The following is a 25,261-nucleotide window of genomic DNA, read 5'->3' on the forward strand; positions in this document are numbered from 1 at the left end:
ATACCCCAGCTTGCGCACCTAGTCTGCAGATTTGAAATGTAAACCCGTAGCCCGGAGATTGGTTAGTGAAACCCGTAGTCTCCGAGTCAAACCTGGAGTGGTGGCAACCCTGTGGACGGTGGAGGGTTTTTCTCATTTTATTTTACCCACCATAACTTTTTTAATATCTGAAGTTAGAAACGTAAATCCTTAATTTGTAAGAACTTTACTGTTTAAATCCATTACCATGATACTCTCTTTTCTCTGTCACTCTACTGCTAAAACTCTAATGCATGCCCTTATCCTCTCCTGTCTGGATTATTGAAACCTACTACTAACATGTCTCCCTGCCTCGCAACTTTCTTCTTTGCAATCTATCCAAAATTCTGCAGCTAGACTTATTTAACTTTCTCCTTGAACCGTCCCTTTTTGTCTCCTCTTCAAATCCCTCTCCTGGCTTTCCATCAAATTCCAGATCGCATTCAAAGTTTTTCTTATCTTTCAGGCTCTCCATTCATCTGCTTCAACATGTCGGCTTTGATCTCTCCTTATACCCCTCCTAGTCTCTTTCGCTCTGCTCATTGCTGTCTCCTTTCCACCTCTACTGATCTGTCTCTCCTTAAACCTTTTTTCCCTCAATGCCCATTACCTGTGGAACTCCCTCACACTCTGTACGCCAAGCACCTTCTCTCCCACCCTTTAAATCCATTATAAAAACACACCTGAATGAAGCTGCCTGGATTTCACACTATTGCAGCACAGTCCCGCTTACCAACTATTGTGATCAAACACTGCCATCTACTGCACTTGCTCCTTTACCTGCGGTCTCTATAAGTCTCCTAACATACCACATAGATTATAAGATCTCCAGTGCGGGGATTTCTTTTCTTAATGTCTGATTTTGGATTTGTTGCACCTATTATGAGATGTATATTTCCCTGTATTGCATTGTCTCTTTTGTAAAGTGCTGCGTACACACATGCCCTGAGCTGTTAGGGTTATTGCAATGTTGGAGAGAGGATATTTTTCTTTGTCAGCTTTCCTTCTACATACCAAATCTCAAGAGAATGAGGTTTGAAGTTGCATGATTGGGGCAAATTGTATGATCTGTATGAATGGGTGTGGCCCTTTTCTGTTTATTCCTACACATATTTATTCCACCAGTTAGTCATGAGATTCCAAAGAAAAGATTAGCTCCTTTATTATAATATTTTGCTGCTGATACTGCATTGTACAGTATACTAGATTCAGTGCCATATCCAAAGGCTTTGTGATTAATATATACTATTCTGAACAGTAAAAAAAAAAAGTGCTAATTCCTTACACATGCGTATGACAATTGGAAGGTTTGTATAAATATTGCTTCTGAATACTTTTTGTTTTACAAAATTAAAATATCTGAGAAATAATATTTTTGATCATCACCTATGTAATATTTGAGCATTCCAATGCTGTGCTATTGTGCAGAAGTTATATACTTTTTTTTTGTTATTTATAGAACAATATATATGTAGCCCCCTTTCCCCTGTGTCAGGGCGACCTACAGTACTAAGGGTGTGTTCATTCCACAAAACGATCCCTTCTTCTCCGGCGGGTGTAGGGGTTATCCCGGAGAAGGCCTTGAGCTTCCTGTAGTTCTGAGACTGAGAAGACATTGTTAAAGCCTCCACCAATTGCGGTAGGGTCACTCCCAAGTCAGAGCTGTCAGTTGACAGGCGACTGGGATATTCGGGCCTCGGGCTAAGGGCCTGCGCAAGTCTCACCCTGACTGGGGGTAGATGGCGGGTGGGGAGTTTCGGCCCTACGGGGTGTCTCTAGCATAGTAGTGGAAGTAAAGGCCACCTGCATTATGGGTGAACTTACAACCGAAGTGCTGCTCTTCCAGAGAGGGCAAGGGGTATGTAAGAGTTCAGCCTGTTAGGGTGCACCAACTGGGAGTTCCGGGGTAGATGTCATGGGTAGGGCGGGGTATATCACTGGATAGCCCGTGGCTGTGGCCTCCGGTAAATAGAGGGCCCTCAAGGGGCCTTCTTCACATGGTCATGACAGTCGGATGCTAGGACCATACTCCATTGGTGTGTAGCGTCATATTTGCAACCTAAGATCTGTGCGTTGGCTATGTCGGGAGTTGGTGGAGATATTTGCAGATCTCATGCGAGGGCGTATTAGCGGGAATGTCTCCCATGGCGAGCACGTGGCGGGGCCTCTCGTGAAGCCCCAAGGCCCAGTCGCGGACTTCTCTTTTGGATGGTACAAACATGTTCTCTTTAATTTGGTACTAAGATTCGCGGACACCCCAGGTCTGAATCTCATCAGCTCCTCCAAATATAGCCCCCTTTCCCCTGTGTCAGGGCGACTACGTGTGCTGCTAATACCTGCGTGGCAAACAGGAGGCCTGATACTCCGCCACTGGGAGCCTGGAGTGTGTGTATCAGTATCTACTAACAGCGCCTTACGCTGTAGGATTGCCCCTGCCAAGACAATATGCCCAGTAATGACACAGATTATATGCAACAGTATTTACTGAACAATGCTTATAAACATAACCATAACACATACAGTATATTGGATACCGACCCGTGCAATATGCCCACAGTACTTTGGTGCAGAGCCACCAGTGTCCAGGCTTCTATAGTCACTCCCACCCCCAAGTGTGTAGCAGCGTGTGTTGGTGCACTTGTAGGGATACCTTCCCGTGGCTCCAGCACACGGGTGCCGCTGGGTAACAACAGGCAACCGATCCGTCTGTTCCACCGAAGATCCGCCTCCACGTGGGGTGGTCTCCAGCCGGAGCGTCCCACCTTAAGATAGTCTCTGAGTGGATGACCTGGTTTGGACACAGATGTAGGTTGCGTAAACCGCGTGCGTCCGTCACCGCTGTGCTAGCTACTGTAACACTAGTGTGCTAAGGGAAGCGTCCCTGCCTGGGGTCTGCCCTACAACACACATACTAATGGTGAGGTGTTTAGCTGGGACCTAAGGGGAATATTCTCGCCTAGTCTAGCGGGACACTTCTCCCTGGACCTTACCTATCCCTTTGCTGTCCTGCTTCCGCCTGGCCTGGCTCCTCTAGCGCACCAAATGTAACTACTTAATTCTCCCGAGAATCCTGCAGCCCTATTGGCTGGTGCGCGCCATGTGGTCTTTGCCCCAGGGGCTGCTGGGGATTGTAGTTCCCCTTGCGGTGCTATTTCCTAATGGCTGCCGCTATCTCCACAATGTGCATGCGTGATCCTTCTAATGGCCGCCGGGTGCTCTGCTGCTCATGCACGAGCCTTCCTGTCATGGCAGCGCCCTGCAGCAGCGTTCGCCATGGGTCTCCGGCGACCCGCTGGCCAGTACCAACCTCCCTCCACCAGAGGTAGGAGGTGGGGGAACGCAGCGAAACCGGGGGACCAGAGGGGACCTGATTACATCTATTTCTTCAAACTTTTATTCCCTCTGGAATACTGCAGTAAAAATTTAGATCTGTTTCTGTTCCAGTTTTTTGAGCTGCTAGTTAGACGTCATTTTATGTAATAAGCTATTAAGATACATTAAGGAAACAAGGAAACTTAAATATTATCAATTGTAATGTCTTACAAAGTACAGGTGTTTATTTTTAATGTAAAAAGAAAGTCTATATGTGATTGTTGCTAAACTGATGCAAAAGGCAAATGTTTTAACTGCAAGGCTTTATCGTTGTATTTTTTTTTTTTTCTTACAAATCTGGTTATACAGTATATGGTGAAAAAAATTCTCTGGTGACTGTTGCAGATGTAAAATGGAGACTCTTTGACCATTTTGAGTTGCTTATATTTGTGAATCCCCTTGACCTTTTTGATTGCGTCAATAAAGGTAATTAGCAAACGAGGAAAATGCAGAAAACCAATTAAGCACAACATGTGTTTATTAACTGCATCTGATCACTCTCTTGCAGAACTTTTCATCTGTGGGGTAAAAAACATAGGTGCCTCTGTAGTGTTGTTGGGACGTGCTGTTTCTGGTTACGCAAAAAGCTTGCACTCCCCCGGCTGTCGTAGAGCCTTGGTTGTTCTAACGTAAGCAGAGTCCCTATTGGAGGACGAAACGCGTCAGAGTTTTTCTCTGTAGCAGAAGGTTCCATGTATATGCACTTAATAAACAACCTTTTTATTTGATTGCGTTTGGCAACCAGTTTTGTGCCCCTACGGTAGCTGTGAACCGCCTGATACTTTCTCTTTAATTACTATTACTATTGGCTGGAGCACGCTTCTCTGCGCACCTGATCAGCATCACCGCCATCATCATTCTGGAGCTTGAACCCGGCGAGTCAACACCGTGAGTACTCCTCTCTCTGGGGATTGTGTAAGAGACGCCGTGTTTGTGAGGGCAGTGGCGGAGGGCAGTGGCGGTCAGCCGCATCGGGTTCCCACGCAGGGGACACGGCTTGACTACATTGTCGGGTTCTCCCTACCACACTCTAGCCCCTTCCCGTTGGTCAGTCTTACATACACAGTCTCACTCACCTACATGCCTATAATGGATGTTTTATTGGGACACTGATCGGGAGTGCATTTAAGGATTTATTTCTCTTTGGATACGTTGTGGATATTATATGTGCACGATTTGCAGCATCAGTCTTTTTCGTGGTTTACTCTCGGATATCTTCTTCTAACGTAAGCAGATTGAGGCATTTGTATGTTAAGAATGTTTCACATTGATTATATTACCCCCACCTGTTCGGGGCCACTCACCACCACTCTTGATGGTTACAATGCGGAGTGCCCAGCAAGGGTGAAGTTTCAGCAACACTGCTGCCACCCTCCACTGACACTTTGACACAATACGCAGTATGTAAAGCTGCAGTGGGGAAGGCTGAATAAGGCTAAGGCCCCGCTCCCTCAGTCAGCGCGCCCGCACTGCAGACAGGCGGGGCGCTGACAGACACAGACCACGATATGCGTTCTGTAGGGAGCGGGAGGTGGGCGGGAGTGGCGTGGCTTGAACGAGAGAGGGGGCGTGGCTTGAGCGGAGGGACCCGCTACTCCCCCCCCCCCCCCCCTCCCTCCATGGGCTGCTTCTGGAAGGTAAAAAGCACACACACACACAGCGCACCACGTGACGCGTTGCCGCTCGGGATCACCATTTTCTTGAATCCCGTGGCGGCTGACGCGTGACAGTGCGTAGTGAGCCGACAGCGATGGGGGACTTAGACCGGCTCGGGAGGATTCCCCTGCTGGTGGGGAACTCTCACGCGGCCGCCCGCTCCGCCGAGCGCAGCGGGTCCCAGCCCTAAGTCTTAAAGCAGTAGTTCAAACTGGGTTTTTTATTTTTTTTTTTTTACTTCAATATTTGTACTGTATCAGTGCAATCAAAACATACCATGTGATTTAGCAAAGCTGCCAATCGATCCGTTCTCCTCTGATCTCCTGCGATCGATCGGTGCAATTCTACCGGGTGGCGACCTAATTCTCGATGTAATTCATTCAGTGGAACGCATATTCATATGCGAGTCACTGACTTGAGCTCGCTCCCGACCCCTTGTCCAATCACATGGTGCAGCAAGAGGAGAATCAACCAATGAGAAGCAGCAGCAGGAGAATTGGCAATCATCTCCCTGCAGTAAGTTGTCTGTTTAAAAACCTGGGGGGGGGGGGGGGGGGCGGAGGGGAGGAGGGTGCACATTAACATGTCTGACAGGTCTGCATCCCTGCCTGACCCCATTATCTCTTAGCATACAATATGCTTCCACTGCAAGCAGGGATTCTGGGTAATGACATGCAAATTAGTAGTCACTTTTTTGTTGCTTGTTCATTTTAACAGAAGAAAGAAAAGTTGGTGCTGGTCTTTAGGTTCAATAGAATGTGATCCTCCGTACAAACTGACTGAGAACAGGGTTTATCAGATTGGGAAAGGTTAATTAATTCAAAATGTTAGAGAGATGGCTGTCAGAGAACTGAAAGCCTCTGTAGCTTGTCATGATGTCAAAAAAATAATGCAGTCTCTTCATCTTCAATGCACTTGAATTTGAGGTGGAGAGCCTCCCTCAACAATAGAGCATTGAGTTGTTAGCGGTACCGTCAGTATCATTAATATGGGTAATTATCCTCCCTAAACAACTTCTATGGCAATACATCTCCTCCACTTTCATTTGGTGTTTTGTGAGTATTCTTTGTTAATGCATAATGGAGAGATAATAACGACGCTGGGAATGATGCTTCTTTTATACATAAATATGGTGTATATATATATATGTGTGTGTGTATATATATATGTGTGTGTGTGTGTGTGTGTATATATACAGTGGTCCAGAAAAGGTGAAGGGAAACACAAAATGGATGTGCCCCCTAAAAGAATTCACTTAAATGCACACCAAAACAGTGTAAAATGTAACTTTTAATAAATTTACTTAAAACATATATTACCAAAGTAATGTGTAATGTGAATTAAAAATATATTAAATCAACATTATCAGGCAACCGTGTCGTCTATTTTAAGTATATACTATCCCATTGAACCACTTGATAATGGTGGGATAAGAGGACACAGGTTGCTAGAAGTCAGGGTGTTAACCCCTCTGGAGCAACGATGAGACCCAAAAATAAAAGTGTATAAATGTACACAAGTGAGTGGCCAGTGTGTTAAATGTCCAGCTACCTTGCTAGAACAACCAGCACTGCGCACTATAATAGAGACTTTAGTGTGTTAAAGTAAGAGTGTTGGAGTGATAAAGCTGGCAAGTGCAGTGATAATGGTGATACATACACTGCAGCATAGACCTGCCAAAAACAGCAGTGCTGTGCAAGGAAAGCAGGCACACTCACTATAAATAAAGAATAAATAATTAACTAATGGGATCAACAAAGTTAGAGCCAGGAGACTGCTGACACTACATTAAAACAGCTCCAAGTAGGAGACTGACAACATTGCGCGTCCAACGCGCGTTTCCCTCCAGCAAAGGAGCTTCCTCAGGGACAAATTTGTCCCTGAGGAAGCTCCTTTGCTGGAGGGAAACGCGCGTTGGACGCGCAATGTTGTCAGTCTCCTACTTGGAGCTGTTTTAATGTAGTGTCAGCAGTCTCCTGGCTCTAACTTTGTTAACACACTAAAGTCTCTATTATAGTGCGCAGTGCTGGTTGTTCTAGCAAGGTAGCTGGACATTTAACACACTGGCCACTCACTTGTGTACATTTATACACTTTTATTTTTGGGTCTCATCGTTGCTCCAGAGGGGTTAACACCCTGACTTCTAGCAACCTGTGTCCTCTTATCCCACCATTATCAAGTGGTTCAATGGGATAGTATATACTTAAAATAGACGACACGGTTGCCCGATAATGTTGATTTAATATATTTTTAATTCACATTACACATTACTTTGGTAATATATGTTTTAAGTAAATTTATTAAAAGTAAAATTTTACACTGTTTTGGTGTGCATTTAAGTGAATTCTTTTAGGCGGCACATCCATTTTGTGTTTCCCTTCACCTTTTCTGATTCACTTTTCAGTTCACAGTTTGCACCCATTACTTGATTACCACATTGATGTATTTGACCACTTTATTCAATTAGTATGGTTCTGTGATCACTCCCTATCCCTTTGTTGTTTCTTTATATACAGTGGTCGACAAATCACCAAAAAATTTACTCGCCACCTTGTACCACACGTGTGCTGCTTGGGCCAATAGGAACTCGCCACAATGTTAAATCCACTCGCCCGGGGCGTGCAAATGTATAGGTTTGTCGAACACTGTGTGTATATATGTGTATATATATATATATATATATACATATATATACAGTGTTCGACAAACCTATACATTTGCATATATATATATACTAATCTGGGGGTGAGGGAAGGGGACAGGGGAAGGGGAAGCTCCCGCGTCAGCAAAATGAGGATAGTACAGGCATACCCCGCATTAACGTACGCAATGGGACCGGAGCATGTATGTAAAGCGAAAATGTACTTAAAGTGAAGCACTACCTTTTCCCACTTATCGATGCATGTACTGTACTGCAATCGTTATATATGTGCATAACTGATGTAAATAACGCATGTGTAACAGGCTCTATAGTCTCACCGCTTGCGCACAGCTTCGGTACAGGTAGGGAGCCGGTATTGCTGTTCAGGACGTGCTGACAGGCGCATGCGTGAGCTGCCGTTTTCCTATTGGGCGATGTGTACTTACTCACGAGTGTACTTAAAGTGAGTGTCCTTAAAGCGGGGTATGCCTGTATATGAAATTAAATAACACACAAACTGGTGCAATAGAGGATAAACTATAATAACAACATAAACAGACAGACAAGTTCCTCCTTGAATGCACTCAGAAAGGTAAGTCAGAGCGATATGGTTGATAACATCAAAACCTTTTAATCACCAAATAGTAAGAACATATTGTATAGAGGGAAATGGTAGAGGTAGTCCACGGCCAGTCCCTTAAAACAAACCAAGAAAAGATCTTCCCAAATAGGTGTATGGAAGATAGTGGGGACAATACACCACCTAGGTGTGGGCTACAGAAAACTGCAAAGTCTCGCCACAAAGTAACTTCAGACTTGAAAACCTGTCCTGTTGGCAAGAATTCTATTATCAAAAAACCGCACACCTATAGAAAAAAGTATGCTGATACTAGATCTGAAGAGGCATACTTTTTTCTATAGGTGTGCCGGTTTTTTGATAATAGAATTCCTGCCAACAGGACAGGTTTTCAAGTCTGAAGTTACTTTGTGGCGAGACTTTGCAGTTTTCTGTAGCCCACAACTTCTTCAGATCTAGTATCAGCATACTTTTTTCTATAGGTGTGCTGGTTTTTGATAATAGAATTCCTGCCAACAGGACAGGTTCTCAAGTCTGAAGTTATTTTGTGGCGAGACTTTGCAGTTTTCTGTAGCCCACACCTAGGTGGTGTATTGTCCCCACTATCTTCCATACACCTATTTGGGAAGATCTTTTCTTGGTTTGTTTTAAGGGACTGGCCGTGGACTACCTCTACCATTTCCCTCTATACAATATGTTCTTACTATTTGGTGATTAAAAGGTTTTTAATGTTATCAACCATATCGCTCTGACTTACCTTTCTGAGTGCTTTCAAGGAGGAACTTGTCTGTCTGTTTATGCATATATATATATATATATATACACACACACACACACACACACACACACACACACACACACACACACACACACACACACACACACACACACACACACACACACACACACACGCCTGCAACAGACCTATATAAATAAGCTGTGCTAAAACCAGTTCAATGAGGTGTAAATAATGACACTACTGGCAGTGCTGGGGATGGGAATAATATGAAATCCAACACAGAAAAAAAGAATCCCCTAATAGCACTCTAGCATACAAAAAGTAACAACATTTATTAATCACAAATAGACATACATGAGTTAAAAGAGGGAGCGGTGGTGTCCTACCTGCTGTGAGATGGTACTAACGCCCCTTAAAGACAAAAATAACAAGCTGAAATAGGCTGTTACTGAATTTAAATTGGTCTAAAAGAAGAACATATAACTGAACTATAATGTGGAGACGTGATGAAATGCTGGTACTGAATGCTTCGCAAATGAAATAACTGCACCAATAAGTAATGAGAATGTAGAAGCAAACCAATGTTTGCCTCTAACAACTCAGACTGGCCGGTCAGTGACTGCTGAGATAACAACCCCTATGGTGAGTCAGTGTGTGCATAACAGCAATAATATGCAATAGATGAAATGAGTATAATTTGGCACACACAGAGGTTGACTATATGACAGATGATATGCAACAAAGTCAAAATAAGGTGCAAAAGATACTTGGCACAAGTCCAGCAGTAAAAAAATGTCCAAAACCGAGGATGATACTCGTGGGCTTAATGTTGGTAAGTCACGGCCGCAACCGCCACACTGCGCATGCTCCCTGTGTAGTGGGAGCGTAAGGCGGAAACAAGTGATGCGGCAGGAGGAAGTGATGTCAGCTGTCCTTCCTTCATGTCTCTTCTTCATGATCTTGTTGCAAAGAAACAATCTTTATTGAATTTATATTGTATGAATTAGATCTGTTCTTCTATCCAGTTAGAGTGTCTCTAGTAACATGCATATAACATATACAAAATATCCCCTTTTTTCCCCTTGCTCTAACATTATTATATAATTTAATTTAATGAGTAATATGATACTATGTATAAATATCCATCTGTTACATATGACATACTATATCCATAGAGTACAGTCCATGTATAATTGTATCTTTATTGGTTGGTGACTATTACTGTAGCACTGACTGCATATAGAGAATCTCTTACAGTGATTTAATAAATTAAAAATATATATTTATCTTCAGTCATTTACAAGTGCAAAACGTCACTATAGATATAAAGAATATATGTACTTATGACATTAAGCACTTTGTTTACATTTGTTTTTAAACTTTTTACATCTTTCAACACACACATACTTTACATATGTTTTTCATCTTTTGTCATTATTCGTTTTGTCACATCCACGGGTGTTTCGTCATGTTTTTTATTTAGAGTTAAGTGGTTATTGTTGCGTATGTTTCATTATTTCCTTTTTCTGTCTTTTAATTCACTCAGGCACTATTATGGACAGCTGGGGGCTTTGGTTGATGACACCAGGCTAACATTGACTATACCTCGCGATGTAATCTCGCGAGACTCTAGCCATGTGACGTATGGGGACGGTCTATCAATCCACAGTTGCCATATATGCCTGTCTCTCTAGGGAGGTTAATACTCTTTGACAAAGTGCCGGTAGTGCACGAAACGCGTCAGAGTGCCCCTCCGTGAGGTGCTTGCTTTTTTGTACATGTCCGGTTTACAATAAATACATTTTTAAGTGATCCAGCAGCATCAGCTTCTCGTTTGGTGATTTCCACGGCAGCAGTGCAAGGCGATTTCTCGCAGCTGGGAGTCTTTTCTCCTGAAAGTCCTTCACTGCATTCTGTTCCCTATACCTCTGTATGAGGGGGAAGAACCATAATAGATTCCTTACCTGCAGCAAGATGAGAAGATCCACCATTAAAAAGGGGGAGGTGACGTGAGCTCTGGGGGAGGTGCCACAACCTCCTTACAACTGATTCCAGTCAGAAATTAAATATATACTCCTTTATCTGAAAATGGATTATCTAACCCAATAGTTATTTAAATGAAAGGTCTTAAACAGTATGTGAGTGTTGGATGTAGCTTTTATTTTCACTTGTTTGATATTTCAGTATTTTTTTGTTTCACATCCTTCATCTGAGCTGGATCTCACTGGATTTCATTCACTTTTGTCCGTCTCTGATCCCACTGGTTAATACCTAGAGCCAGGTACAGGGGGGAGAGCAGTGACAGGTGTCCCAGGCCCGGTGGCTGTGGGAGGCCCAGCCGGCCCTGAAAGTTGGGCCTGACCTCTGTCTGGGCCCAGCTGCCGGTCCTCTCTGTGGGCCCAGCTGCCGGTCCTCTCCCCACCGGGCCCTGGCTCTCCCCAGCTGCGGGCCTCCCTCACTCTGTGCCACGCTGAGCTACTGGCGCGCGCTGGGCCTCTCTGATGTCGACGGGCACCGGAAGCAAGCTGGGCTCTGCTTCCGAAGCACACCGGCATGAGAGGGAGGCCTGGCGTGCGCCAGCAGCTTGGCGTGTGACAGAGTGAAGGAGGCCTGCAGCTAGGGAGACCGGGGCCCGGCGGGGAGAGGACCGGCAGCCAGGCCCAGCCTGAGTTCAGGCCCAACTTGCAGCACCGGGCCCAGCCCGACCATACCCAAGGTAGATAAATGTATTTGGATGTGTTTTAATTTTTATTTTGTTATGTAATGGGGGGGGGGGGGTGGTTATATATGTATTGGGGGGGAAGAGTTATTTTATATGTATTTGTGGTGGTTGCCTGTATTTGGCGGGTGGGGTTACCTGTATTTGGGGGGGTGGGGGTTTCTATGTATTTAGTGTTTTTTTAATTTATTATTAATACATGTTTGGAAGGTGTTTATTTTTGTTTTTTTTATATATATTTGGGGTGTGGGAGAGGCCCAGGTCGTAACTCTAGTCTGAAATAACGAGTAGAGATGTGCTGTGTCAGTGATTTCCAACCTTTTTTTGGGTTAAGGAACCCTAAGTAAAATTCTGAGGAACCCCCAAACCTCTCTAATAGCAACTCTGTGATCAGATGCATTGTATATTCTTCTGTATTTGATACAATTTTCAATTGACTATAAAATTGTACGGAACCCTTTAGGGATGTCGGGGAACCCAAGGGTTCCTAGGAACCCTGGTTGAAAAACACTGTGCTAAGTATTCATATACATTGGTGTAGCTCTTGTTCCCCCGTAACTAAAAGGGGCTACCGGTACTGTTGTTACCTGTTGGCTCACAGAAGACCGGAGCCTCCGCCACAGGGAGCCTGGGTTGATCGGATGTCCACCTCGGTGAAGCACCCTCACCTGAAAGGGATCCTGACGCAGCAGGATAAGCCCAGGAACAATACCAGTAATACACACACGCTGGTATATAATATCAGCCTTTACTATACACACCATAAACAGTACCCTGTACCACACAGTATAATAAGCCCAAACCTAGTACCACCAATGAGTATCCCCAAAGTACATAGGGTGCCAGGCACCAATACCCTGATGTCCTTTTCCCCCAATGTCAAGGCCCACCCAAAGTGTATGGAGTAGCGCTACCCCGTGAACTGTTGGTGCACTGTGTTGAGGTACCTGCCGGGTACTCCAGTACCTGGGGCGGCCAACTTGGCAACAGGGATCCGCTGATCCAGCGACGTCGTTGTACGCGATGGCGTCCGCCTCTGCGTTGCGTGATCTCCAACCTTTAAGAGGTCTCTCACCTTTAAGAGTCTCTTTAACGTAGGTGGTCGCAATTCACCGTGCGGCGTCTTCACCGTGTTCCTGACACTATACAGTAATTGGGGAAGCGTCCCTATCTAAGGAGGCCTTCCCTGAAGCAACCACAAACTACACGTGAGCCGAGTCCTATCTGGGGCCTAAGGGGACAAACAAGGCCTAGCCTCAGAGCCACAGGCTCCTGAGACACTACCTACTTGTCTGGCTCCCTACTCCGACTGGCGTTGTCCCCCTGAGCACCAAATGTATCTCTCTAACTGCCGAGATCCTAGCAGCCCTATTGGCTGATGTGCGCCACTTGACTAACAGCCCCTGGGGCTGCTGGGAGAGTTGTAGTCCCCGCGTAGCACCTTTCTGTAATGGCTGCCGCTATCTGATGTTCTGCGCATGCGCGGGGGTATACCAAGATGGTCGCCGCAACTATTGGGCCATTGCGCATTTTAAGATAGCGGCCCCCGCTAAACCTCCGGTGACCCGGTCGCCTTGCGCAACCTCCCTGCTCCTGCCAGTGGTTCCCCTACTATGTGGAGGTAAGCCGGGGGTGGGAAACCAAGGGACCAGAGGGGACCAAGGGGACCTGGCTACCTTGGTAAAAGTGGTGTACTCTGGACACATTACGACTAGTGAAAAGAGCAACATTCTGGGGAAAAACTCTTGCTACATGTATAGTACTTGCGGATTAAAACTCACATCTTCAGAAGCATTTGTTTTGTGACCACTTGGCAGAGACACTGACAAATTCCCAAATGCTTTTATTAGAGGGAGAAAGCTTTCAAGATTTTGCGGCTTCTAAAATATTTCAGAAAAGTTTTACCTCCGTGCATTTCCTAATAAATTTGTAAAACGTTGGTAAGGTGAATTGTGCCAAATCTCTAACAGAAGGCTATTTTCCCTGTTTATCACTCCTTCACATAAATGCCAGTAATTGTCTGAGAAACCAGGAACATCTTATTGGGATTTTAATATTCAGGCACAAAATAGGATTATCTCAATGAAACAAAGTGTGCATATTCATGATGCATTAAGAACATAAGTATGGAGATTGAATTAATTAAATGCCAATCATTGCAGGGTTTTAATTAGTTTAGGAACGTGTGTGTGTGTGTGTGTGTGTGTGTGTGTGTGTGTGTGTGTGTGTGTGTGTGTGTGTGTGTGTGTGTGTGTGTGTGTGTGTGTGTGTGTGTGTGTGTGTGTGTGTGTGAATAAACTACTGAAACATCTATTAATCATTTAAGGCGCAATACAGACATTAACACAATTTTTTTTAAATTCATTTTGTCATATTAGATGATACATACTGCATTTCACCCCGTCCCCCAACACTTCATGCTATTTTGAATGAGTTCTAATGTACTGCACATCCTTTGGGTGCTATTGCAGACTATGACACAGCCCTCTTTTTAATCCCTGCCCTCTCCCCAGCAGTGCAAGAGCTTTGGTAACATGATCAAAAAACGATCTGTTGTGTTCCCAGCAGGAGACTGTCTATTGTTACAGCTTTCCCCTGAGCCCCAATGTGTTACCCTTCGTGATGTACGGTTATATTGTAGTTGCGTTCTACTGACTGCGGGATATATCCAAAGTCAGCCATTACGTGAACCCAGGGAACAGGATCTTTGATGATCAATCACAGGAGAGAGGATCGATGGGCAACTTAGGTTATTACTTTTTCTTTAAAGGTAATCAAATGCTGCATATATTACACCAAAACAAAAATGTAACCTGGAATAATCCTGCACCAAAAAAATGTAGTCTGTACTGAAGCAAAATGAAGAAACTTTAGCCAGCGGCGAGGCCGTAGTTTCCATTTAGGAATTTGTGGAATAAAATAACATTTATCAAATAGAAAATATCTTATTGCTTTCGGTTAGTTTTGCAGCAGGAAGACTTGGATAAAGTAGTCTCTAGGGTTTCTTCAACACTTAACCACAGTACCGTTATGAAGCAATCATTAAACACGTTTTTAAGGCACTTAGAATAATCTGAGAATTAGGAATAGATAATGAGACTGTAATGCTGTATTTATAATCATTTCAGCAACTCGGTTAAAATATAATTTGATAGCCTCTCACGATTTCCTGCCATTGGAAGTTACAAGCAGTGCAGGCTAATTTCACTTGGTATTGATTATGTATTGGCATCCTCTATATAGAGTGTTTTAGCTGTGAAAGAACAGAGTTTTGTTATACACTCACTTTGCCATCTATCCAAGGTTTCCCATAGATACACCAGTGGAGAAACTCAATGTTTTGTTGGCACATGCCATTTAGGACTAAATAGGACAAATCCCACTCAGGAGCGTAGCTCTAGCCTGGGCAGCCCAGGCAAAGCCCGAGGTCCGCGCACTTTGGGGCCTGCTCTCCCCCTCCCCTCCTGTAAAGACAGGCGGGGGGAGATGGTATGCGGTGGCCGGCCCCTGGCGTTAGAGGATAAGCCGGTAGAAGAATCAGCACTTGTTACAGAAGCCGAGCAGGACGGCAGGGAGGAGCGCGCCCCAGCGGTCTGACCCGGAAGTCTTTCTTACTTCCGGTGTCTTCTGCTAGAGCGTGCTCCTCACCTCGTGCCGTCCTGCTCTGCCTCAAGTGCTGATTCTTTTACCGGCTTTAACACCGGGGCCGCGCCGCCGCTGCATACCATCTCTCCGCGCCTGTCTCCATTACCAAAGGTAGGCATGGACGAGAGGAGGGGCGTGGGGGGAAATCTGATGATGATGCGGATGAGGGGGAGATATGATGATGATGATGATGATGAAGGGAGAGCTGATGAGGATGTGGGGAGAGATGATGATGATGATGGTGATGAGGAGGGATGATGAGAAAGAGGATCAGGGAGAGGATGGGGGGGCGGGGGAGAACAAATTGCAATCAATAGTAATATTAATGGGGCCCTGATAATATGTTTGCCCGGGGCCCGCACATATCTAGCTACGCCACTGATCCTTGACAAAGCGCCTTGCAGGCGTTAAACATGTTGGAGGTGTTCTTGGAGAATGCCATTTTGTCCAACAAAGCTTTTCTACCTTTTATTACCTGAGTGCTGTTTGTTTTGGATCCTGTCGTATAGTTGCTGCACCGGATATTCTTTGTTTCTTGTATGCCACTGATCCCACTGACTTCTGCAAGTACTGCGCTCTTTAGTTAACAGTTGTACCTTTGCTCTGTTCGTTCCTTGGATTATGAACCCCAACCCTCTCAAATAGCGCGTGTGAGATCAGATGCATTGTAAGGAACCCCAACCCTCTCTAATAGCGTGTCTGAGATCAGATGCATTGTAAGGAACCCCAACCCTCTCTAATAGCGCGTCTGAGATCAGATGCATTATAAATTCTTTTGGATTTGGTACAATTTTCAAATGACCTGTAAATTGCAGGGAAGCCGTTAGGGATAACCTTGGGAACCCAATGTTTCCTAGGAATCCCTGTTGAAAAACAATGCATGGGTGTTTTAGTAATTAAGGGACAGAGGAAGGGGCGTATCTTTGCTATATTACAGGAAAGAAGCAGCCACAGTACATTTTTTCCGAAAATAAATATTCTGACTGCTAATTGAATCAAATAATTGTAACAAAAATGCTTGTAAAAATATTACTGGGGAAATCTTTAGAGTAAATGAAAATATGCAAAAGGACGGGGCAAACTATTACTTGTAGATGCTCACACAGTATCATAGCACTTGGTATTGTCTCCTTTACTTGGGAATGAAGTGTTATAGCGGCTGAATTAACTTGAGTGAAGCTCTTTTCAACAGATTCTATATTGTTTAGGATTTAGTTGCTCACCACTACATTCTAAAGTGGATTTGAGTTGCTGTACATCCAGCACTATCAGGCAGATGTACAACTGCTTTGAAGTATATAAAGCCATATATACTATATGTAATCAGCAGTTGGAATCGGACATTTGGTCGTGACAAAATCGCCGGCGGTCGGCTGCAGATGGACCCTCCACCGTATCTGCTGGAAGCTCAGCCGCCAGCCACTTCTCCAAGGTAAATTAATTTAAGGGTAATTTGGTGGTTAGGGTAAGGGGTTAGGTTTTTAGGGTAGGGGATTAGGGTAAGGGGTTAGGTGTTTAGGGTAGGGGATTAAAGTAAGGGGTTACGGTTTCTAGGGTTGAGTGCAGCATTGGTATTAGGGTTTTTAGGGTAAGGTTAGGTACTTACCTTGGCGGCAAAACAGCTGGTGGCTGCAGGTCCCTGTGGCAAGATGTTTAGCAGCTAAACGGCTGCAAACAAAGACCGGTCTAGACCGGTCACAGTTGTGCATGGATTTGCTAACTTTGTACATTAAATTATTTATATTACACACTTTCTCTTTGTGGCTGTAAGGTTCAAAATGTGACAGATGGTGATATCCATAAGAGCACAGAAAGTGATTTCCCCTAAATGAAGCACCTTTTGGGGGGATATAGCTACTACATCATGGTGCACCCAGGGTGCCAGACCCCATGACCTAGTAGCTACTGTACATCCCAGGGCACTCAATGGGTTAAAGTGATGCAAAACTATACCCCTTTAATATAAAGCAAATGTATTTCAGAAATACACTCAAATAAAAAGTAAATTTCACTCATGCAGAGTCTGTGTTCCTCTCTAGTCCCAAATATGTAATAATATACTTTATAGTATTATGACCCCCAATCGGGTGTTTTGCCACAGGTGGTGTAATCGTGCTGAAAATAATATATATATTCTTATTTCTGTCTCTTGTGCATCTGAGCAAAGAGATTGTAGATCATTTCAAGAAAGAGGATGTTGCGCCTGTCGTGGTCTTGTGGCTGGATATCTTACCGTCTCTCCACAAGCTTTTGAACGATTAGCATTACACTCCTCTCCTTAATTAGGCTGCCGTACTAACCATGGCGCCATTTATTACGTTATCTACAAATTCTTACATTTGTTCTGTTCCTGGTTTTCTCCCTTTTCATTTCTATTGTTTTAATGTGCAGGTCTCCTCAAAGACCGAGATGCAAAGTAGAGCTCTGCTCACAAGTTCATAATGAAGTTCTCCATTTAATGTGAAAGCCAAGAACAGTGGAATAGCAAGGTTTCACCAGGTGATGAAAGGTCCATATGGGACCTGAAACGTTGTCTTTCCACTGTTCTTGGCTTTCACATTAAATGGAGAACTTTATTATGAACTTCTGAGCAGAGCTCTACTTGGCATCTCAGTCTTTGAGGAGACCTGCATTTTGAACAAATTGTTTGTATTGTGTTGGCTGCACAAGCTGGTTTCACCTCGCCTGAAGCTGTTTCCCTGTACTTCGGAAGTGTACTATTGTTTTAATGTGACACAGTATGCTGAATTGATTTAAAAAATAAAAAAAAAAGTAAACCCCATATTAGTGTATTTTTTATATCTGCATGCAATGTTACTGCATTTCTGGCTTTGATCATAATCTCCATTTATTTTCTGTCACTGAAGAGCATTCTGTACACAAGTTTTTCCACCATGGACCATTCTCACTGTAATCTACAAAGCATCAAATTTCATACAAACATAGCAGCATATACCTGTCGGTTAACAATAACTTTTAAGAGTTTATGGAATTTTTTTTAATCTCATACCCTCATTTCTCTGTACATTAACTTTGTAAAACCCAGTACTGTATATTAAGAAATACTGTAAGAAGGACGGAGTTTTAGGCATTAAAAAACATAACTTTAGGATCAGCACCCATCATGAATTATTTAATGTAATTGGTGTGTTTGTGTGTATGTATATATAAAAAGTTGTATGGAATAAGTATCCATTGATTTTGAATAGAGAAATCTTTGTCATAGGATAAACATTGCAATACTGAAACATGTACACACACACACACAACCGCTAAAACTACCTTGCCCATAAAATATATTAGGTTTGTCTTGACTATTTTGTAATCGGGTAAAATGGGTTTGTGGGACTGTACTCATTTTTGAGCCATTCATCATTCCGATCTAGTTTTCCAGTGTGCTGTGATTTTAATTGATTAGCCTTTATTTTGGTAGAAAATAAAGGTGTTCCCTGTCTGTATTTTCACAGGACTGTACTAAGGAATAATGACTTAAGATCAAGACAGGAGTTAACCACCCACCTCACCAGTCAGTGGCCTTCCCCACGAGCTCTGGATGTTAATGCTGTTGCCCTGGATACATTGCTCTACCAAAAGCACAATGAACAGTGGGATGAGTAAGTGTAACACGTCATGTATGTCAGTTGACAGACTCCTACAGGGGTCCTAAGTTCCAAACATATCCCTCAGTGTAAATAGAATGATCAATGGCAATCTCCTCACAGACAAAGAACGTTACGATTCCGAGGTTGGATATACTTTTGTACAAAGGAATAGTTTAGAATGGCTGGAAAATGTTGTAGAGCCTCAACTGTACAAGCGAGCTCAGATTTTTTTTGGCAGTGCCATGGTGATGAAATGTGAACGATCTCCCATAGATCCACAGTTATGTGAATGGACACAGCATGGATAATTCTCATATATTTAGGGCTATATAGTTATTTTTGACTATGCTTCTGTTTGTTTACATGTAAAGTAGTGTTCAGTTGCTTATAATTTCTGTACTCTCATATGTGAAAACATATATTTTCATTAAGTCTCGTGAGAGAGACGAAAATGATGAAATGCCTGGTTATGTTTTTGTTCTGTAGATGTAAGATATAGAATTTTGTGCGTTCATATCCCCTTTCTTTCTTTCTTTCTTTCTTTCTTTCTTTCTTGCCTTCCTTCTTGCCTTCTTTCTTTCTTGCCTTCTTTTGCAATTTTACTTTGCCTTGTCCATAATGACATTATTGATGCTAATTGATGACTGCATAGGGATGAAACCGCGTGAGTCTTTGCACAAAAATGTACTTCAGGCATTTTGATTAAAGGCCACACTACAATAGTTTTCATGGAAAAAATAAAATTGGATGATTGAAAATAAAAACAGCAAATCAGTGGTTTCAAATACAGATGATCTTCTAAACACAAAGGAGTTCAAATGACTCTGTTTGATAATAGATGAGGCTGCTGCCTGTCTGCAGTTGACCTAAGGCTTTCCTAGTGATCAGTAGCTTAAAGCTGCAGTTCAGTCTTTTTTTTTTTTTTTACATTTATTTTTTTACTTCAATAGTTTTATGTGTGCAATCTCTAATTACCTAAAGAACAGTATAGCTGCAGCTCAATTCGTTCTCCATGTATTGATAGGTGGAAATTTGGTGACATATTAAAAGCTGGGATTTGTTTATATTCTGCTTGTCAGTCAGTGGAAGCTCATGAATATTCATGAGCATTCCTGCACTGACATGTGCTAGAGGGAGGGCAGGGCTGACAAAGGGGTGTGCCAGGGCTTGTGACAGGACATGAAGGGGCAGTGCCTTAGCAAATGGCTGTTAAAATAGAATACAAGAAAATTGGTGTTTCAAAGTTGTTTTTTTAAAAACAGAAAATGCTAAAAGTATTTTTTCTTACTACAGAACTGATTTATTAAAAAAAAAAAACATGCAGGATATTGACTGAACTGCAGCTTTAAATAAAAGATGTATTGATATTCTTATAGTTTAAATGCACAAGAAAGATGTATTTTGCTAGCACTCCATAATGGCTCAGATGACATGTGGGATACACAGGAGTGCGGCAGGGACCATGTTTAAATTGGTACTGGAGGTGTTTGACAGTCACTCTCTCCTGCTCCCAAAGACTTTTACAGCTCCCAAGATACATGTGTCATTGTTTACAACATCACTTTGGCTCAGATAGCATCGCAATAAAGAAAGAAAAATGTTATCCGAGTCGCTATTAACAGGGGATAGACATTTTCACAAGTATCTTGGCTGTTTTCACATATAACCCTTTTTAAAAGATTATTATTAAAATCTATACAAAAAAATTACATTTGTATCAATGCATGATTTAATTTCATTTTGCATTTAGAAGCAGAAATGTTACCTAAACACACTCCTGAGATATGAATTGTGTTGCTCATAAAGTTACACAGTTTATTATGACTATTACATAGAAACTAGCCGCTCAACCAGCAATAAACACATAATAAAATGACAAAGGTGCATAAAGGGATAAAAATATATACAAATTCACACTGGCGTGTCAGAGTCACAAAGATCCCCTCTCAGCTGCACTGAATTGTCAAAATTGATGTGTAATATAATGGAAATGGGATATAAACCTCCCTACACATGACTGGGATGTGGTGTGGAGCCCACAGGGAATGTTACACGATAGAGTAAACTAATAATGACTAAAACCAAGATAAATAATACAATTTTATTTAATGATCAAAAACGACGAGTGACGAAGGTATACTGTATAAAGTGACAATAAATGTTAAAATCCCCAGGTACTCTGGGATACTTCAGCAGATAGATAAACATACTTAGGCTGCGCTTACAGTCCCGGCAACGCGACGTTGCATCAAAACAAATGCCTTGAATCCGTCGCATGCGCTTATAGTAGGCGCGACGGAGCGACCTAAATCTCTGCAGTCAGTAGAATTTGATTTTTACAGCGACGGTCTCACCATGTGACAGGCTATAAACCAATCAGATAGCTTCTGATGCAGGGAGAGGGGGGATGTGTGTGTGTGTGGGTGCAGGGAGAGGGAGAGAGGGGTGTGGATGCCTTTGGGTGTCTGTCAAGTGAAACACACTATATTAACAACTTTAAAATAGTAAATTCTCCCGTAATTTAAAGTAAAGTAAATTCAGCATACAAACAGAAATTACAACTCCTCTGTTTCAACCTTCCCCCTTGCTCTTGTCTCCACCCCTCTGCCTTCCCCCTTGCCTGACGTCACTCCCCTTGTTGCAAGAGACGTCTCCAAAACTCAAATTACAACTTTCGTAAGGGCTATAGAGACGGGTGACGTCATCCGTAGCCGTCGCCAGCACTATAAGCGCAGCCTTACGAAGCAGATATCAGGAGACTAACCAAGATACATATAATGGAGTAGCGTGTGCCAAATAATGTTAGGCCGCGCTTATAGGGCTGGCGACGCGACCGATGTCACCCGTTGCCACTAGCGAAAGTTATAATTTGATTTTTAGCGACGTCGCTGGCGACAAGGCCAGTGACGTCACTAAAAGGGGCGGGCCGTGCAATTTGATTGGTTTAGCGATTGTCTCTAAAAAATCAAATGTACCTGGCTTCAAAGTTTTTGTTCGCTCCGTCGCACTTACTATAAGCGCTTGCGACGGAGTCCATGTATTTGTTTTGGAGCAACGTTGTGTCGCCGTCGCTTGGCACTATAAGCGCAGCGTAGCAATGTATTTATTGACCCTTAAAATAGAAGACCTATAAATTGGATACTTGTCATGCTACATAGAAGGTAAATAAAATATATTGCATGATAAAAAAAACTATTGCTTGCATATAGTCTCACTACAGCATCGGCTGTGTGAATGATGGTATATAGGATACACAAACTCACACTATCTACAGCGTGCACTAAACAGTGGTGCGCAAACTGCGGGGCGCGAGTTTTGTATGGGGGGGGGGCGCGGGCCATTGCAGAGGCCCCGCGCTCTTCTATGCCGGGGGATCGCGCAAGGCAAATGACGCCGCGGGGGGCCTGTGAAGTGACGTTACCGACGTCAAATGATGCAGCGGGTAACGTGATGTCACAGGACCCCGGAGCGTCATTTGACGCATGTGGAAGGTAGGAGAGGGGGCGCGAGACTGGGGGAGGCCTGGCAGGGGAGCGCAAACGTTTTACACGCTTCTATACAAACAAAGCCATGAGTATCATAACGGCTAAATCAAACCTCCAGCATGTGTAATAATGTACATCATAGCATATCATTGATAAAGAGTAACCAATCAAGACATGCCCTGAGCTGTTAAGTGGTATACTATGTGTCAGTGTAATTTATACAACGGTTCTCCCTGCGAATTCTCAATGTGGAGCCGTCTCACTTGTGCCCGCCACGTCATGATGTCACCACAACCCCCGGCGTATGTTTCACGCGACAGGCGCACTTCTTGAGGGGGGAGAAGCTTCCTAAGTATGTTTATCTATCTGTTTATCTGCTGAAGTACCTACATTCAAGTATATTTGACACATTACCTAATTTAGGGTGTCTTGTACTAGCAGTGTTCTATACTTACTAACAGACTGTCAGTGTACAACCTTTATTACCAGACTTATTATATCTACGTCTGCTCGTATAGGCTTTGAATATATTCATTTGTGAATATTTATGCCATCATCACACTGGGGATTTTAACATTTATTGTCACTTTATATACCTTTGTCACTTGTCGTTTTTGATCATTAAATAGCATTTTATTATTTTTCTTGGTTTAAGATGGTCATATTAGTTTACTCTATCATGTAACATTCCCTGTGGGCTCCATACCACATCTCAGTCATGTGTAGGGATATTTATATCCCATTTCCATTATATTACACTTCAATTTGGACAATTGAGTGCAGCTGAGAGGGGATCTTTGTGACTCTGTCACGCCAGTGTGAATCTGTATAGTCATAATAAGCCATTTCTTGGTTGGATGGAAGTGATTCGGGGCAAGTATCTTGGCTCGCAATCATCCTCCTCATGTATTTCTTTCATCTCTCATGACCCCTAAAGTGGTGATTCACTTAGGTCTGCTGTGGGAGAACTCTGCAGATCTGGCATTAGCTGCCATTGACTTGAATGCAGTTAACGCCGGATCGGGTGCATTAGCCCACAGCAGACCTTTGTGAAACACCACATTAGAGAGCAATTTGTTAAAACACTTTCGCACTATGGAAAATGTACAGTAGTTCATTTTTGTTGAAGTGATATTACATGGTTAACCCTTTTACCACCTGAATGGCCAGCAACACATTGTATATCACTGCATTGCAGGTGCTTCTGGCAGTGAAAGGGTTAGCAGTTGCACTTGGGACGTTGTTTGTGCAAATTGTCCTTACTTTACCTTTTCTATCCCTACAACATGCTATGAGAACCCCAGCCGTGGGTTTTTTTTTATATCAACATTTCTAAAGCATAGAAAACATGGACAGAGGATCTAAAAAATAACCTCTATAGCAGGACTGCTATCAATATATATATATTTTTTCTCCTGCTTTTGGCCTTTGAAAATCCTTACAAATTCGGAAAACCCCCGTAAAACACAATCTACGTTTTTGCACAAAATGAGGAAGCACAAAGCTTTCTAACGTGTTTGTACACTCAGTGCATTGTGTCCTCACCAGTAAATTAAGTATATTCATAGACCACTTGCAGTGCGTCTTTTTACTTGTACAGTAAGTAGAGTATAAAAATAAAAAACAGACTGCCCCCCCCTCATTCTCGCACAGACAACCCCCTCATACACGAACAAGCCCCTCACCCCTTCCCCCTCATACTCACACGGACATCCTTCCTCATCCCTTCCCCACATACTTACATGGACATCCCCCCTCATCCCTTCCCCACTCATACTCACACGGACATCCCCCCTCATCCCTTCCCCCCTCATACTCACACGGACAACCCCCACACACCTCCTCGTACTCGCACAGACAACCCTCTCAACCCCCCTAATACTCGCACAGATAACCCCCCTCACGCCTCCCTCATACTCGCATAGACGAGTACGGCCTCATCCCTCCTCATATTTGCATTGATGACGCCCTCCCCCCTCCTCATACTCGCACAGACGGTAAACTTTGGTTACTTTAAGAAATTAACCATTGCAACCATGATGTTACTAGGTGGCCATCCTTATGAGCTAGAACAAAGTAAGTTTGCAGGTCATAGATTTCCTATACTCTGTTTTCTTCTTCAGGAGTCTTGCCACCTAGTAACAGCTGGTGGGAGAATATCCCTCACCTGGTGCTTGCTCTAACAAATGTAACTCTGTCCAATTCGGATGTTCTCCAATAGTGTCGCACAGAAGTGTAAGTAGATGCCCATCTCGTCGCGCACGTTATTGGTAATGTTAGAAGTTCCTTTTGTAGCTACTGCACCCATAACTGAGTTCATCTTAAATTGCTCTGTATCCATTCCTGTGTGGTTCATAGTGCATAGTATCCAGCCTCTTATGGTGTTAGAAATGAAAACAAAAAAACGGGCACTCCTCGTCTTATTTAGTGTTCAATAACAGTGAGTGACAGTGTATAAATCAGCAATAAATGATATTGTATAATAAAGTGCTCACAGCTCAAAACCCAAATTATCCCCCTCAAGGCTCTTAGTGACAATGTGTGAAAAATATATGGGGAGCACTAGATGCACTCTACCAATTAAATATAAAAACTAAAAGTAACTGTGAAAAAGTGATAATAGGATTGTTAACGTACTCGGATACAATTTAACCACATAAGTGGATAGGAAATAAAAAAACAGGACCGTCTCACAGGATCCTAAAGGTGGATATTTTCATACACTCAAGTGCTATTACAGTAGTTGCAATTACACCTCCACCCAATCAAGCGGCATATACAGAGAGAAAGAAAATCAATAAGCTTTT

The 25,261-nt window shown here is 43.1% G+C and overlaps 1 protein-coding gene across 5 annotated transcripts in view; it reads left to right on the top strand.

The window, feature by feature from the left end:
- RUNDC3B (RUN domain containing 3B) overlaps positions 1–25,261 on the top strand; it is a 237,229-nt gene that overhangs the window by 185,254 nt on the left and 26,714 nt on the right. For 2 of the 5 annotated variants that reach the window (XM_075587444.1, XM_075587448.1), the window contains 2 exons: positions 16,695–16,799; positions 18,835–18,981. The exons of 1 other annotated variant lie outside the window; for it this stretch is intronic. In XM_075587444.1, coding sequence (XP_075443559.1) covers positions 16,695–16,799; positions 18,835–18,981 — 252 coding nt within the window. The remainder of the gene's footprint in view (positions 1–16,694; positions 16,800–18,834; positions 18,982–25,261) is intronic. 2 more of the 5 variants (XM_075587445.1, XM_075587446.1) reach the window with 2 other exon arrangements.

The sequence above is a fragment of the Ascaphus truei genome, chromosome 2 (genome assembly GCF_040206685.1).
Source record: "Ascaphus truei isolate aAscTru1 chromosome 2, aAscTru1.hap1, whole genome shotgun sequence".
Taxonomy (NCBI): domain Eukaryota; kingdom Metazoa; phylum Chordata; class Amphibia; order Anura; family Ascaphidae; genus Ascaphus; species Ascaphus truei.